The sequence below is a fragment of the Corvus moneduloides genome, chromosome 2 (assembly GCF_009650955.1).
Source record: "Corvus moneduloides isolate bCorMon1 chromosome 2, bCorMon1.pri, whole genome shotgun sequence".
Lineage (NCBI taxonomy): Eukaryota > Metazoa > Chordata > Aves > Passeriformes > Corvidae > Corvus > Corvus moneduloides.
This window is the reverse complement of record NC_045477.1, coordinates 108,015,589-108,033,171: the sequence shown is the minus strand read 5'-3', so window position 1 is coordinate 108,033,171 and position 17,583 is coordinate 108,015,589. Positions and strand designations below refer to the sequence as shown.

Genomic DNA, 17,583 nt, shown 5'->3' with positions numbered 1-17,583 from the left:
ACAAGTTTCTTTTTCCCCAGCCTCTCTGGCTTGGCTGCTGAAAACAACATTCGTAGCACTTTCAGTCTTTTTGTACATTTAGAGAGATTTGGGGTTGGCTTATGTGGAGCAATTTCATTTTCACTAATTCCCTAAGTTACTTCATGCCATTACTGTGCCAGACATCCAGTGGACAGTGGAACTAAATTGATTGTAGCCCTCCAAAGGTTATGGTGGCACCTGGGGAGTATTGGTGAGTTAAAGAGCAGCAAGTAGTCAGGACTAAATGCATTCATACCAGAACTTCTGCAGATTGGTAGCTTGAAAGAAATAAAAAATATATGTGATTTAAAATTGCCTAGTATGCAGAGGGATAGGAGATTGCTAAACTCCTTAAAAAATCGAAATGTCCCGTCAGAAACAATTCAGAGGATTTCAGACCGAAGAGCCCTCTTTCTGTATCAGATGTTGTAAATCAAGTGAAATTCTTACTGACACTGGACAAATAAAATGTTTCCCTGAACACACTAAAAGTAGTCTGATGAAGAGAGAAATGGGATTATTTAGTGAGGGGGAAAATCAGAAAGTTTACTGAAACTTCAGTCCTGCCAATTAAATACACTTCATGAAGCAGTCTCTAGACCTTAGTTGGATTATCTGGGACAGTATGTACCTGGCTGCTTTTACGGTGTGCAGACTGACTGTTCTAGAGCATGGTCAGGGCAATTGCTCCCAGTTTCCACTGTTTAAACATAGCTGAATGAGTCACTGAGACACTCAGGTCAGTGCCTAATCCCCAGTTACTGCTGCAAACAAATGGTTTTGCCAGAAAAGTAAGCACCCTGAGGACTCAAAAAGAGAGGGACAGGATACTGACAATGTCAGTGTACTATAACATGAACTTGTGGGTACCTTCCTTTGAGTGATCCACTCTACTCAGGAATAGCAGAAATAGGATTTCTGAGGCAAGTGCTGGTAGTGCTTGAAAATCTCCCCTTTAAGTAAAAACTTGGAATGGATAGTTAATAAATGGAACAAACTAAGGAATCTGATAAAAAGAAAATGTATTACATGTTCTTAGCAATCTGCTATTCCTGTTCTTAGTATGTTGTCTCATAACACAAGAAGAAGAGGATTTGCTTTTCAGTGAACTTAGATACTTTTAAACGTTTAAATCTATTTGAAGCTTTCCTTGTGACAAAATTTTGATCGAATCAGTTAAGAGAAACTGATTTCCCAATCCTGCAAAGCAGAATTCAGTAAGCTACAGACAAATGTGCATGGCATACAGCTAACCATTTATACACCTTACATTCTGACAGATACTGGCAGTCTGATGTCTGTGTCACTGCACTGTCATCCATTGAAAATTCCATGTAGGATCTGTTCCAGTGACTTCTCAATAGGAGTATACTGGAAGTTTTGTACTGCAGCAATGTGTTACAGATTGAAGACAAGTGTTCATGTTTCTGGTAACACTGAGATGCTGGAACAGTCTCTGATAATTTGAACACTGTTCTTCCATCAGCAAGTCATGATTCCTCCACCCTTTTTTTATTTTTTAAAATGTATGAACTTTCAGCAGAAGAGTACTATTCAAAAGTACTTTAACTTTATTGTTTCAGTTTTGCTGACTGTAATGTGAATTCTCACTCTCTTAAAAATAATTCCAGGTGCAAGAGTACAGAGAGGCTCTGGAAGGAATACTTATTAGAGAGAAGAATGGATTAGTGCTAATGCCTGAATTGTATGCAGTCCCTTCAGAAAAGGTATTGTGAAAATGCAGTATCCACTTCAGTATGTAAAGGAGAGAGAGCAAGAGGAATATCAGTCTTACAGTTTTTGTGTTTCTGGTGAATCTAAATCAACAATTAAAAAAGACTATTCCACATTATTTTAAAAAGTAAGAGACTTCTCACAGCTCCTGCTGAGAACTGGTAAACTTTAGCTTCCAAATGGTCAAATTTTTTACTTGAAATTTGAATGTCTGTGGAAATATTACAGCAGGTCTAAAATTTTACATCCTTAGAGCAAGACATATATTTAAGAAGTATTGATACTGACTTAGGAACTGAAGCTCAAAGAAGAAATAAAGCATAGACTGTCCTGCCTGTGTAGTTGATTGATTGATTGTGCTGCCCTTTTCCAGAGCATGTATGGGAGACAGGTTTCAAATGGATTAGGGTTTGGGCTGGGATTTTTGTTTGGTTTGTTTGGGTATTTTCTTTTCCCCCACCTTTGCTGTTACTGTTTATGTCATTCTCCCATTGTGACAAAGCAATTCACATGAGCTTATGTGCTCTTCCATGCTATTTGCCTTTGTATCCCCCCCTGCCAACTTCTTCTCCCACTCCAGACTTCTCAGCCCTCACTCACTAAGGGTGTGGAGCCTCCTGGGTTGGTCTGAGTTGCTCAGCCGACAGCTGATGCCTTGCTCGCAGATCTGAGGTGGAAACTGAATTGCCTTCCTAGTGGGAACAAGCGTGTAAGAGTCCAGAGCCTTCTTGTGAATTTTGATATGATGATAATGATCTGACAAACATGCCACTTAAACAGGGTCGATTTTGTCTGTCTATAAAAAAATATGAAATGGCTGCCTGAAAATGTAATCTGGGAGGGGTTTTTTCCCTTCCCTCAATAGATCTGTATACCACAAAACAAAGGCAGTTATTCTAAATTAGTAAGTCTACTCTTAATTTTTCTATTGACCATCCTTGCTAACACAGGAAAGATGGAATAGTCTTAATGTTGGAAAGCACCTTTGCTTCAGAAGGCTAGGTAGACATCAGTGAAGTTAAAGTGTCATCTTGGAAGGGGTTGGAAAAACAGACACCCAGTTACCTATGAGCAGCCCAGAGGGAAGGCAGCAAAGGCACAGTGAGAAGAAAGTGGAAGAGCTAAATACCAAAGCTATAATTGCATGCGGAGTCCCCATGCATCCTCCAGCTTTGAAGGGTGGGAAAAAGTACAAAAAGGAAGCATAGTTCTTGTCCCAGAAAATGTGTAGCCTTAAAAGTGAAACCAAGACTTTTCTATGTCAGTAGTAAAGGCAGGCTAGAAAGGGTTGATGTTAGACTGTATGTCTGCAAGTACTTACATGTTATTGATTGTTCTTCACAACTTTAGGGTAATTTTTCTTGCGTATGTATTTATTTTCAGGTGGATGAGGAGTATGAAAATCCTCACTCAGTGGATCGTGTCCCAGTGGGAAAGTTACCACATCTTTGGGGCCAGTCATTGTATGTCCTGAGCTGCCTGTTAGCAGAGGTAATTATTTCTTGCATGGTAGATAAACTTATATTTCATTTTGTTTGAGATAGCTTGGGTTTTAAGTACAGTTTGGTTGACAGGTAGGGGATAGTGTGTTTTCCAGTAGAAACATGTACATGAACCATGAAACGCTGACTCTGAGCTTTCAGGAACTTCTCTTTTATTTTTTAATATAGATAAGCAGTTGTCTGTTTCTAATCAAGCTTAGTAAGTTGTCAGATGGTCTGGATATATGGTTAGAAGAGAGGAGTATGCCCAGGCTGACTTGGCTGTTCCAGAGCCAGGATTTTGTGCCATTTCGGCTCCACTAGGCTATTCCTTGCTCTATAGCATGATGTGTCTACAAGTCAGACACAATAAAGTCAGATGAGTTAAGAGAAGCACAGATATCTCTGTGGAGCTACAAAAAAAATCACTTTCCTGGTGAAATTATGTCAGTTGCTGTAACTTTGAAATAGGAATTCTGAATGTGCAGACTGTATCAATCAGAACCATTTTCTTGTTTTTCCAAAAAATATTCCAGCCATTGTTTTTATTGAATGTACTACTTAGCGGGCAGAGTAGATAAACCAGGCTTCAAGTCCTGCTGTCCTGAAAAAATACAAAAATTGGTTAGGATTTATTCTATAAGCCTTTTGCTTAAATTCTGCTTGTTTCCTTACTTTTTTTCTTTCTTTTGCATTTGTTCTAGGGGTTTCTTGCTGCAGGTGAAATTGATCCCTTAAATAGGAGATTTTCCACTGGATTTAAACCTGATGTTGTGGTACAAGGTGAGGGAATTTTGTGAACATTCTATGTGAATTGAATCATGTGGTAGCAAAGTCCCTGTGTACAGGAGAGATGAAAGATGTTTTTAAAAATAATGTGGATTTTTTTGCATGGGACATAGATGCTTTGATGACACTGTGAGAAGGAGAAAGGGTTTGTTTTCCTAGTTACCTTTTTCTAAGAGGGAAGAGCAGTTTTAAGACTCTTTTTAAAAAATACATATTTGTTACAATTTTAAGACTTGTCAGGAATTGGAGAGTGGCCACCTTAATTTTGTAGTGAAAAGGAAAATCTTGGCAGCTTTTAGAAAGAAGCAGCAGGACTGACAGGAGATGAATCAGGTTAAGCAGGTTTCTTGCAGCCCCTTTTCAGAGGAACCAGAGAGCACCGAGTGAAGAGGATCCCTGTACACAGAGGTGAGGCAGCCAGAGTTACCAGGTTTTGGCTGCTGCAGGGAGTGGCCTCTTTAGTTTGTGCAAGAACAGCCAAAACCAGAAAATTAAGTAGAGAGCAAACACCAGTAGGTCAGTCTTTAAGATTTTTCCAAGACCTAGACTGCTCTGAAAGAGCAACCAGCTCATTTATCAGGAGCAGCCTTTGTCAATGATCCTGTGACCTGGGCTGGTGCTTGTTTACCCTCTGTTGGTGTCATAGGAGTAGCATTTCATTATTCTGAAGTGCATAATTTCCAATAGAAATAGAAGTGCTTGCTTATTTTTAGCATTCTTTAGCAAGTATTTGCAATACAAAGAATACTGCATTTTTAGTCCCAAACCAATAAGCCACTTATTATGGGCAAAACCTCGAGTGGGACAAGAAATGGGTTCCAATCCTGGATTGTAAATTCTTCTGATTAGAGAACTTCTTTTTCTCCTTACCTCTGCCATTTTATAGCCTCTGAAACATTTATTGCTACACAAGTGACAGCACTTGCTCCTCAGTGACTTGACTGTATTTTTATAGTGTGCTGTGTTAAAATAACAAAGATTTTCAAGTCATGTTTCTCCCTGTTCTATGGGGGAAAACCCCAGAAGAGACTCTCTCCTAAAAGAGACTGTGTGATCCAAACTGGCGGTACTGAAAGAAATCAGAAGACACTGATTAAGTCCCCAAGAACCTGCTTTAACCTCAGCAGGTCTGACCCTGCTTTGAGCAGGAGGTTTGAGTAGAGACCTCACAGGACCCTTCTGACCACCACTGTGGTCCAAAGTGGACAGGAATGTCAAGAAATACTGAGAAATAGAGAATCAAAATCTGTCAGATGCCCTCTTGCAATCCCTTTTGGTTCCATGAACCCATAGATTATGAAAAAAGCAAGCTCTTTGTGCCTTTTTAGTTAGCTAAATGCATTTGTTGAGAGGTGACAGTAGAGACAGTTAAAAAGAATAGAACACTGGTTTTTATTTGTGTTTTTGTCTTCTGTTACTCAGTAACTGTTTTGGCGGAATCTAATCAAATCAAGAATCTCTTGCAAGACCATGGAATCAATGTTCAGAGCATTGCTGATATCCATCCACTCAGAGTGCAGCCAGCTCGCATCCTCAGCAACCTCTACACCATGCTGGGTAAGTATTTCAACATGGAAGCCTCTCTACTGCCAGGAAAGGTACTTTTTTAAGAAGCTTAACCAACTTAGAACTTCTGTCTTAATGAGGGACTCAAACAGGGGAAAAAATTGCCTTGTTAGAAATGGTGGCAAAAATACAAGTTTCCCTGTGTCCTTGGAGTTAGACAAGAACTGACTCTTCTTTTGTCCCCCGGAAACTACTTCCACAGAGAAGCTGGTTTTTGAAAAAATGCCTGGAAAAACACAGAAGAAAAAGTAAAATATTTTTTCCTTTGAGAATTCAGAGTATTTCTCTTTTAAGTCTGGAAACTGGTCAGTATGATTTTTATCAGGCAATCAGGGAAGTTTTCTGCTCCAAATCAGGGAAGCTGCTAGCACAGTATCTTTGGGCTGTCAGGTTCTTGCTAAAGTTCCTTCCAGCCTTGAGCTGAGTTGAGCTGCTGAAGCTCTCTGTCTCTTGCAAACCCAGAAACCTCTAGGGCTTTTCTAAACACAGGATTTTAAATACATTCCAGTTCCTCAGCAGTGGCCCTCAAGTCCTGTTTTCCTCAAAGCCTGAATTGATTTAAATAAATGCCCTAAAGCTCTGACTGGTTCTAGTTGTTAAGTCTTTTTATAACTGGTTCTTGATAATCCTTGCTGGAATTATTTGGGTCTTGGTGGAAAGTTTATTACATGTATTCCTAATTTACCTTAGTTTTACTTCTTCAGGAATGCCAGCAACTCATTACTCAAAATTGTGGATACTGTTATAAAATAAAATTGAGGTGAGGTGACTCAGCACTGGTAGATTCCTTTGCTGTGTGGATAAGGAGAGCTGTATCCTTCTTCTCTGTCAGTCTGGAGCATGTTCCCATGGCAGTTTGGTTACAGATAATGCTGAGGCTGCTCATGGGGAGAACAAACATTTTTTTGTTGTAGTGGTGGTTTTTTGTTTGTAGGGTTTGGTTTTTCTGTTCTAACAGGGAGCTTATTTTGGAATCATTCAAAGTAATGGGGCCTTCAGGTAAGTTTTAGAAAGTATGCCCTTTACACAGAGAAAGGAAACTGTATATGTTGCTTTTGGGAAAGAATCTGGCTCTTCATCTCAAAGTCCTATAAAAAAATGAAACATTTGCAGGGCTTTGCTGAAGCTTACATTTATTGTATTGTAATTCATAATGGCTTTCTTTCACTAGTGGGGGGATGTGAGTAGGATGGTTTGATACATTGTTTTTAACAGTGACTTCTTTGGGAATGTTCACGGTATTATTTTTCTAGGCACATGGTTTGGGTTATATTCCATGTCAGAAAGACTCAAGTCAGCTCCTGGCTGCTGGTGCAAAGGTTGTAGTATGGATGATTTGCTAATAAGCTCCACTGAGAAAAGTGGAGCTTATTAAAGCCCGATGAAAGTCTGTCGTTGTATTTGGATGTACTTTGTGTGTTGATTTAGCCTGCAGGCACAAATTTTTAAGGTCCTGTATTGAAAACGCTGCAATTTCTGTGTTACGTTGATGGCCTTGTTTTTGTAATGTCACATCTCTTGTCTTTCTTAGTGGGGAAGCTTTGGGTGCTGAACCATTACTATAATTATAAGACCAAATCCATAGTCAGTGAAGCCAAAATTTTAATTTTTAATCAGGCCTTTGAAGGACTCTGGCTATTACATTGGTGCTTGCTACAAAACCAACCAATTTGTAGCCTCACACTATGTTACCTGTTTTCTGCCTTACTGGTATTAGTGGAATAGATTTTCCTGTCTAAAGTGGTTATTTTGGAAAACAATGCAGAAAATATTAGCTGAGATTCTTTTCTTTCCAGGCCGGAACAAGAGCATGAAATTAAGTGGCCGGCCACACCGACACATTGGGGTGTTGGGCACCTCCAAGCTCTACGTGATAAGAAATCAAATATTTGCTTTCACCCCTCAGGTAAGCATGTAAAGCTGGCAGGAAAGTCACTCCTTTCTTAATGGTGAATCATTAGTGAAGCGCTTTGCTTTTCCCTGCTCTCATTGTACTTTAGGTAGAACAGGGCTGACACAGCAGATGTACTTTACTTTATAGGGTTTTTAAGAGCATGGGATGATCGGCGTGGTAGAACTGCTAATAAATCTCTTTTCTGTCATACAGAGTCTGGTTTCTTTGGCTTCTGGCTTAAGAGAACACAGCAAATCAATAGTACAAAGTTGTTACTGATCTCTGCCCACACCAACACTAATTAATGAAATAGTTTCTGCAGAAATAAATCACTTAATATATCTTTCTACTGAAAACTTTGATGAAAAATTTAGTACCACGTAAGTGTGCCAAATACTGTAACCCCCTAGGAGGTGAAGGTGTGATCTTTTCATTATATTGTTGAAAGGGCCAATAGTGCTGAGAAATGGATGTTCTGTCTTTTTTGTCTTTAGTGTGTTTTTTCAGTGTTGCTGGAAGTTTGGATCCTCATAGAATCAATGGCTCTTATTTATACATTTAATGAAATGCAACACACTTACTCCAATAGAATTATTCCAACGGTTGGTACTAGATGGCCAGGGAGTCACCTGCTCCAAGCATGTACAACTGATGCAGGAAAAAGAATGCATCCACCCTTCTAAATAGGTGTTTGACTAATGAAGTCTTTGAACTCCAGCTGAAGGCATTCAGTGGACTCTGTAGAAAGCTTCTGTACTGCTTCATAATGCCCAAACAAATCAGATTTACTGCAAAAATTGTAGGTCCCTTCTCATTCTTCCCCATGTCAGTTGATCACAAGCAGCTTTATAAAATGTTATTTGTTGTGTTACTTCCCTGTACCAATTTTCACTTTTGCAAATAAGGGAAAAATTCCTTAGAGATGTGATTTTTTTCAAAAGGTGTCTTTGTTCACATCTTACTATGTAAGCAGGACCCAACATTCCAGCTAAAATCTTGTCATGTATCAAATAAGGACATACTTGTTAGTATATTCCAAAATGGCATTTATCTTTACATTAGCAACACAGTGACAGTTCCTGCATATTCCATGTTTTACTAAAATCTCCATAACATTTTCCATTGTACTTTGAAGCCAGACACTTCCCTTGACTTTTTTTTTTTGAGGTGGATGGAGTTAATGTTTAATGTCACCTTCCTAAGGTTAGCAGTTAAATCATCTTGTTGATCTTGACTAGCGTCCACAAATTTTGTGATTTTGTCATTTGTATTTCATTCTCTTTTCTAGTGAAAGCATTGATTAGGTGTGGGGCAAAGGCTGACTTCATTTAGATACAGTCATTCTGAAAAAATGGTTAATAACTACCTTTTGAGAACAATTTTAAAAGTAGTTCTGCTTCTTAGGATGTTTTTGTTCAGCTCACTAATGTGAAAATTTGCAGAAGTTGGCACGTGTCAGCCATTTTCTAATCTAATTGCTCCAAAGAAGAAAATTGGACTAATCTGCTGAGACTGGTTTTTGACCATCCTACTTTATAATTTTGTAATTTTCTTGGCTGTCTCAAATTGGTTTTGTTTTCCCTAGCTTTCAGGCACTGGAATTGGCCTGACTTTTTAAATGGCTCTTCCTTTTTAAAGGCAGGCAGTGTGTTTCCTTCTCTCTGGATTTCTGGGACTTGTTCTTCCTGAATTACCAAAGCTAACTGCAAGTGGCTCAAGGATTGTTTTGGCTAGTTCCTGATTCCTTCTGTGAAGAAATTTCTCTGGACTTTGCCAGCTTGAACTTAACATATTCTTTCTGCACTTACTCCTCCAGAAGGCTTATGGGCTTCCTTAACTTTTGTTGTGGCTGCTTTGACATACTTTCCATTATTTGTCCTGTTTCTTTGGTTCTAGCTCCTGAAGTAGCCATAATAGTCTCTTACTGTGGTTCTTGGCTTCCTGCTGTAGTGGGAGCAGCACACTTTGCCATTGCACATTTCATGTACCTTTTGTCCTCAGTAACTGCCAGCTTTTCTGTATTGTGCTTGACTTTCAGATGGTTCCCAAGGGACATACAGTTACTGGCTCCCAGTCCCCAGTGCGCACTTGAGCCTGTTTATTGTTTTTGTTGCTGTTGTTAGCTTTTTCTTCCACATTTAGAGTATTTCCATCTTCCAGATCATAGGTTAGTGTAACTGGTCATTGGGAAGATTCTGCTTCATGGGTGTGATTTCCTAGGTTTTGTTTCTATGGCTTACCTGATGGTCAGTCTACAAGTGTAAGAAAATGGACTCTTGCACAAGCATGGATTTCTTTTTTACAGTCTGAGGCCTTGTTAGGTTAATTCAGGTGGTTTGTGTTGTGGTCAGGAGTAGCTCATATGGCATTTGTGAATGATTTAAGGGAAGAAATAAAAAAAATAAGGAAAGCACTGACAACTACCCCTATGTTGTATTTTTCTCTTCTCTAGTTTACTGACCAGCATCACTTCTATCTGGCTCTAGACAATCAGATGATTGTGGAGATGCTCAAGACAGAGCTGGCTTACCTCACTTCTTGCTGGAGGATGACAGGGAGACCAACCTTGACATTTCCCATCACCCACACAATGCTTGGTAAATTTAATTTTTTCTGTTTCAAGCAGAGTAGAGTAATGCAGAGGAATAGGAGGGACATTGGTTGGAGAGGAGGCAGGTAGCAGAACTTCTAACATCAGAAGTACAGTTAATTTTCTCATGTGTATGCTGAATTTGGGTGACATGGTAGTATTTAATTTTGGTTTTACTCCCCCTTTATGTGCTTCCATCACCTCATCATCTCCATGCTATTTCTGTCTAAAGAAATTTCATAGAAATCCCTTTGGAACTTGTCTTGAGTGGGTTGGTGTTTGTCTTTAGAACTTGTCTAGGGGTTGTGTTTTGTTTGCTTGTTTTTCTGGGATTTTTGAATAAGCTAGTATTGATAGCAGTTGAGGGTTCTGTTTTAAATTTGTCTAATTTACACTGTAGACAACACCCAATAATTCACTGTATTTGGACATGATAATTTAAGAATGTGTTGGTGAGTTTCAACTCTTCCATTATTCTTTTTTAGTTGATGATGGTACTGACATTCATCCAGCAGTTCTTGCCACAATAAGAAAATTAGAGGATGGTTATTTTGGAGGTGCAAGGTAATGTCAGAAATACCAAATTATTATCTCCATGATTTTAAAAATTAAATCCTAAAGAAGTCTCAGTTTTGAACTTGTGATAGTGCACAGGCCTTGTACTAGAACTCCACAGAGAAGGAAGTTTCAGCTTTAATTATTATGTGACAATCAAATGGTAGCTGGACCTCAGATGCAATGAAAAAGATGTCTCCCAAAAAGTGTACCATCTCTGACTTCCATTAATGGATAACAAAAACAATGTCAAGTCTTTGGAAATATGAAATCTTGACTCTGGCTGGGATTCTGTTATTAAAAAGTAAATTACTTTCACAGTTACTGGACATGCTTTAAACATAAATTGCATTTAGTACTTGTAAGCTTGTGTGTTCCATTCATCTATGTGTAAAATATGATGCCACAGTACCTCCCTATGCTCTTCCTACTTGCCCTCTCAATCAGTATCTTCCTTTGACAGTCACATACTGTCATGGTTTAACTCCAGTCAAAAACTCAGCCCCACATGGCCACTCACCCACCCTCCCCTTAGTGGGATCAGGGAGAGAATTGGAAGAATACAAGCGAGAAAGCTCATGGGTTGAGATAAAGAGAGTTTAGTAAGTAAAGGAAAAACCACGCATGCAAGCAAAGCAAAACAGGGAATTCATTCACCACTTCCCATGGGCAGGCAGTTGTTCAACCATCTTCAGGAAAGCGTCAAATGTAACTGTGGCTTGGGAAGACAAACTCCTGTATCCCTGAACATCCTCCCCTTCCTCCTTCTTCCCCCAGCTTTATATGCTGAGCATGACACCCTATGGTATGGAATGTCCCTGTGGTCAGCAGGGGTCAGCTGAGAGTGTCCCCTCTCAGCTCCTTGTGCACCCCCAGCCTGTGCTGCTGGGGTGAGGTAAGAAGCAGAAAAGGCTGGGATGCTGTGTAAGCCCTGCTCAGCAGTAACTAATACATCCCTGTGTTATCAGCACTGTTTCCAGCACAAATCCAAAGCATAGCCCCATAATTAACTCTTATCCCAGCTAAAACCAACACAGATGGTTTAGTAGCCTCCAGTTCTGTGAAAAGACACTGCCATTCATGGGGCCTTCTCAGCCCCAGTTTCTCATGCATTGTCCTTGGAGCTCAGGTCTTTTTCAGGGTCTCTCTTCATATGAACATACAGCACCCTGCATAATTAGGCTTTGAGTTAGGCCTGTGAGTGTTACCATAACACAGTTAAAATCAATTAGTACCTACAGCAGTAACTACCCAGCTGGATCTGCAACTGGTGTTTTCCTTTTTTATTTTTCAGTGTCATTTTCTGTGGTTTCACAGTTACCAAAGGTGGATTGAGCAGTAGGTTTCATAAATTTTGGAGGAGTTGTTGAAAGCTCAGTGAGCATTAATCTGTACCAGAATGGTGGATGTTAATGCTCTTTGGCATGTATCCCCTTTTGCAGGGTGAAGATAGGCAAACTATCAGAATTTCTTACCACCTCTTTTCATACATATCTGAGCTTCCTGGATCCAGACTGTGACCTAAAACTGTTTGATGACCATAATGAAGACTGCAATAGTCCTGACAGTGAATATGGAGACTACCCAGCAGACTTCTGTGAAAAAGGTAGTAGTGTTTTTTCACTTGGTATTTTTTTCTCTATCAAGTTCTATCAACAGAGCCTGGGTTTGCCTACAGTGCAGAGTCTCTTCTGTGCACAGCTGATGGTCATTTGGGTCCTCATGCATCCACCTGAGGACAGGACCTGCATGACTCAGTTTGGAGAATGAATTCATTCATTCTATGTTCTTCCTGCATTTGTAGTATGGCATTGATTGGTAACTGCTACAGTAAAGCTGAGTCTGGAGAGTGAGCAGGTGGGGAGGTGTGGAAGAGGTTAGAGGGAAGAGGGCTATGAGGAGCCATGGACAAGAGCTTGTGTGGAAGAGATGATAGAGTCTTAGAAGCATACAGGTTGGAAGAGACTTTTATGATCATCAAGTCCAGCTGTGTTCTCTGATCTACCAGCAAGATAAAACCCCTTTTGATTCCTTTCACAGGCAAAGCTAGCTTCTTAATCTGTTTTCAGTGTCAAAAAATGTGGTTTTTTCTTTTGTTTCCAGTTTGTTTGGCTTAAAAATCTCTTCCTTACGCTATTCTTGCATATTTGAGTGCCCTTCTAAATAAGCAAGAATAGAGTAGTGTGTTTGAATAAGAAAGTGATGATGATAAATAGTGATTTTTACCTTTAAGAAACCTTTTTTTAATGTATATTACACTAGATAGCCAGGATGAGCTGGATCAGTATATAAATGATGTTCTGCAGAGCACAGCACTGAAGTCATACCTGCCTCCAACTTCAAAGACAACGAGTCAACCACCTGTATTCAGTGCAAACCATTCCACAGAAGAGATACTGTCAATAATGGCCAAGACAAAGGGCTTGGAAGTTCCAGGTATTTCTCCCTATTATTTTTTTAGTGATAATAATAGAAAAACTGGTTTGGATGCTAGAAGGAGTAAGTTCAAGTATTTAAAAATTATATCTTTTGACATACTTGTGCCACTAGTTCTTTCTGTATAGAGAAGAAATGAGAAATTCCTTAAGAAGTAAGAATGACTCTGAAGCTGTTGCTGTCATGTTCCCACAGTATCTCATGTCATGGTGTATACATAGAAAACCCGCAATGAATGTAACATTTAATCAAAGTTAAATGTTGTGGAAGCTGCTACAGCTTCTTAGTTGGATAGAATTTTAGAACCCAAATCAGTTAATTAATTTTGTCTTTGCTTATGTAAAGGCAGACAAAATATACTTTTTTATTTTAATGAAGTTGCTGTGAAATGAAATGTTTCAATGCAAGAAAAACATAAATATTCACATGTACTTTCTAAATTTGTAAGAACAAATGGAGTAGAGAGGGAGCACAGTCTTTCTAATTATGCTACATTTCTAATAGCCTGATTGGAAGATATACACCAAAACAACACTTTGGCTGAGTCTGTAAATAAATTCCAACATATGTATTGTTTTATATGGAGATATGTAGTATTCAATGTCCTGGTCAATGGAAGACTTCCTTTAACTTCAGTGTAAATTAATAATTTCCAAGCTTTTCTGTTAGTCTTTTCTGCTGTCTTTCATGTACCACATCATCTGATCCTCCATTGAATTCAGCAAATGAAATTATCAGAGCATTAACCTGCATTTAGCATTATAATTTTAATTATGAAATCTTATCAATTAGGCCATTTTCTCCACTTATTTGCTATTGAAATGTTTAAAACACTTGGCAGGGTCAGGTCATTGGGCTGCAGGATTTCTGAGTCATGGGCCAAATAAGAGGTATCAGTTGAGCATGTAGCCCCTGAGCCTTTGACATGCTGATCTCAGAAACTCTCAGAGCAAACCTGCAAGGAGAAAAGGTTCAGAACATGAGCTTCTGTCAGAGTTCCATGCACAGCATATCAGAAGCACTGCCTTTGTATTTTGACCCTTGGAGGTATTTCTGTTATTTTTACCTAGTCAAGCTGCTTCATGTAGGTGTTTCATGTTACTGAAACAGACCCTTTCTTCTTTGTGTTCTGGTGGCTTTGCTTTCCAGCCGTGTCTATGTCTCTTCCCACTAAAGTTCTGAACACACACCGGAAGTCTCTGAATCTTGTTGATAATCCTCATTTCTTTGAGACAAAGGTAAGGTGTGGGAATTTTTATGCTGTTTGTGGTTTTAGGATGCAATGCTGTAGCCTTTCCTCATGTTTTCCTTCCAAACCCTATGCCAGGTCTCATTTTTCTTCACAGACAAGCCATTCTATCCCAGGTACTCCCTTGTTTTGGAAATTATTTTTTTGGCTGGATTAAGGTTTTTTAGTCAAATAGACACTATCAAGTGGAAAGTTTTTAATTGCATGTGCAAAACAGAAAAGAACATAATAGTTGCTTTATTTTTAAAAGCCAAAAGTTAAGTCATCATCTTTAGTTCTGGCTGAACACAAGGGGAAGGACAGGATGTTCACAGCCTTTAGAGATGTTTTCCAAGAAATGCTACTTATAGTAACATCTGGGCAACTGGGAATGTGTGAATGTCCTTAAGGCACTGGGGTTGTGCTGGGCACTTGTTTTGTTTTGGTATATGTGACCAGCTGCTGAGAATGGCTAGAAGAGGTTGTATCCAGCCTCCTGAAAGATTCTGCTCTGCACAAGGCTTCATTTGTGGAAATGGTATTTTAGGATTATATAAATTGCTGATATTTGATTATATTGCTTGTTAAACAAAACTTCTTTTCATCCAAGAACTCACCATAGGATTGCATCATCTGATTAGTTAACATTTTACTTTCATAAGCCTGGAAAATTTATAATGGCAATATTTGCATTCGTAAGGCACCATTTATATACAGGTTAGTGATGGAACTCAAAAAGCTCTAAATTATTTCAAATGAAAAAAAGGATAGTATCTCTGCTTTTCTCTTTACAAGTAACATAAGATGACAGGAAAAGCATGCAGATAATTCGGCTTCTTTGTTTTGTCAAAAAAAAAAAAAAAGAAGATACAAGGTTCCATTCTGAGGGTTGTGTTTCTTGGTATAAGTCTCCCTTCTGTGCCTGCAGTACCCTGGCAAGAACTAAGTGATGTGTCTGTATTTCAAGTGCAGAGCTTTGTTGCAAGTCTGTTGTGAATTTTTTAATGGGAAGTTTGAAGTTACAGGAAGTTACAGATCTGCTACTTTTTCAAGGTCATGTCTTTTGATTTTTCATCCATCTTTGTTATCAGGACCGTGAAAATGTTTTGCACTTACCTAAAGATGCTCATGGTGATTTGGATTGCAGGAAGCTTGTTGATCAGCTGAAGGAATGTCCAACACTCCATGATCAAGCAGATATCTTGTATATCTTGCATATACTCAAGTAAGTTGCCTGAGTATGAACTTCAGCATCTTTAAGTTTGTTCACAACTATCTGATTATTCTTGTGCAAAAGGTTTCCACTGTTCAGGTTGTGTTTTGAGGGGAGAATGGAAATATTTTGTGCTTTAACAAGCATGTTTTCAGTTAGTTTGATTACAGAAATTATTTGGATACAAAAGAAGACTTGTGCAAATTTTAGAGTTGATTGGCACAAAGTTGCAAATACATGAAGTCACATTGGCTCACAAATTAGATGCACAAATCCTTTCCATGAATGAGAACACAGCCTGCTATATTTGTGGCACTCCATAAAGTTCACAAAGATTTGGTGTGATTTTTATACACAAGAATGAAAGTGGAGGGAAAATTCATCTTGTCATTTTCTAACTAAAAGCAAAATGCAATTTTAATGAGTGTTCACTATTTTTCCTCTAATCTGTCTACATATTTAAGTACACAACTGGCAAAAATTTGGTACTTTTTAAAACATTCTTGGAAGCAGTCTAGACCCATCTGCTGAGATTAGTAAACACCTGCTATTTAAATTGGTTTGATGGGAACAAAATGTGAATACAAACAACAGAATCATCTTCTGAAGTGTGTTTATTGAGCTTTTTTTTCCTGTGCAGGAGAATACTGCTGGAACCTGTCAGGCAGTTAGCTTTTGGTGCAAAGACAAGTATGTGTTAATCACAGATGGTCTTCCCTACTGCTACAAAGATTTGTTTATTTTAGTCTGTCTCCCGTGAGGACCTCTTCTTTGATCTTCTTGATTTCCCAAACAAAACGTTTAGCATCCTCTCTTAAAGAGTAAAGGAAATCCTATAAAAAATATGTTTTGTTGTTTAACTGCATCTAACACCAGTAATTTCACCGAGGGAGTTTCTCTTGGGCAGGCAGATGGACCTCTAGTGGACTCTGTCAGCAGGAGTTGAAGAGTCATTCTGTGACACTTCAAAACATTACCAAAGAGAAGCCATAATGCAGTGAATTTCAAAACCAGGAGAGGAACAGAAATCTCCTTTGCTTTTTCAGTAATGGCATAAGCAACACGGAAGTTTAGTTAATAGCTAAGAAAGAAGCAAGGCTAAAAAATTCCCCTGAAGCATCTGAAAAATGGGTGTTGTCTCCAGCAGTACTGAAGATGTTGCATTCTGCTCTGAAAAAGCACTACATAGAGTGTTCCTCCAGAAAACTGTGCATGTGAATGCTCAATTTGAAGTATAGTAGGAAGTCCTTCAGGTGGTTTCTTTTCAAGTCACTCACAGCTGAGTGAGTGCTCAGATTAGTATGAAAGTTCCTGGTATCAAGAAGATTTTGTCCACATATAATCAATCTGTGGTGAAGGCACAGATGTCCCATTTGGTATTTAATTCTGTCACCAACATGAGCAAGGCAGTCAAAATCCGGCTGTGTGGTAAAGTTTAGCATCTTGCCTGATGACAATTGCCTCCTGTTTCTTTTATGGCAGAGGTGCTGACTGGGACACAGAGCTGGATGGACAGTATGGTGTCACTGTTCATTGCCTCCTCAACGAGCTCTACAGAAAGGCAGGTCTCAATCAAGAATGGGGCTTAATCCGCTACATTTCTGGCATACTCAAAAAGAGAGTTGAAGTCCTGGCTGAGGTATGAAATACAAATAATCCTGGTTCAGCTTCCTGCCTGGGAACAGAGAGAAAACTACTGGTTTGTTGTTGGGGTTTGTGCTTGCCCTTCTTCTAGTTTTACTTTACAACATACATAGTGCAGCATTTTTAATTAAATATTGGTTGATTTTCTGATCTAGAGTCTTACTACATCTTTATCTTTCATCTGTACTGTGAACTGTGCTAAAGTTGGCATGGACTGAGAATGCCACACTGTAATAGTTGTGAAGGCTTCATTTTACCTCTGTTAATCAGAGAAGCTGAATTGTGTGCTTTGAAAGCTACAGTTGTCACTGGTAGTTGTCTATTGCTGTCGTGAAGGTATGAACACCTTTGGAGCACTGCGATGTCAAGGTGCTAGTGATGACACAAAAACATGTTCTGCCCATTTCCATCCCCTTGGGTGGACGGTCTGCC

The 17,583-nt window shown here is 39.0% G+C and overlaps 1 protein-coding gene across 1 annotated transcript in view; it reads left to right on the top strand.

Moving 5' to 3' along the window:
• Nucleotides 1–17,583, top strand: part of PHKA2 (phosphorylase kinase regulatory subunit alpha 2) — a 44,894-nt gene that overhangs the window by 11,926 nt on the left and 15,385 nt on the right. The window contains 12 exon segments of the mRNA XM_032100754.1: nt 1,653–1,748; nt 3,139–3,246; nt 3,941–4,019; nt 5,448–5,582; nt 7,388–7,497; nt 9,938–10,082; nt 10,561–10,639; nt 12,073–12,236; nt 12,893–13,066; nt 14,216–14,304; nt 15,386–15,519; nt 16,990–17,146. Coding sequence (XP_031956645.1) covers nt 1,653–1,748; nt 3,139–3,246; nt 3,941–4,019; nt 5,448–5,582; nt 7,388–7,497; nt 9,938–10,082; nt 10,561–10,639; nt 12,073–12,236; nt 12,893–13,066; nt 14,216–14,304; nt 15,386–15,519; nt 16,990–17,146 — 1,470 coding nt within the window.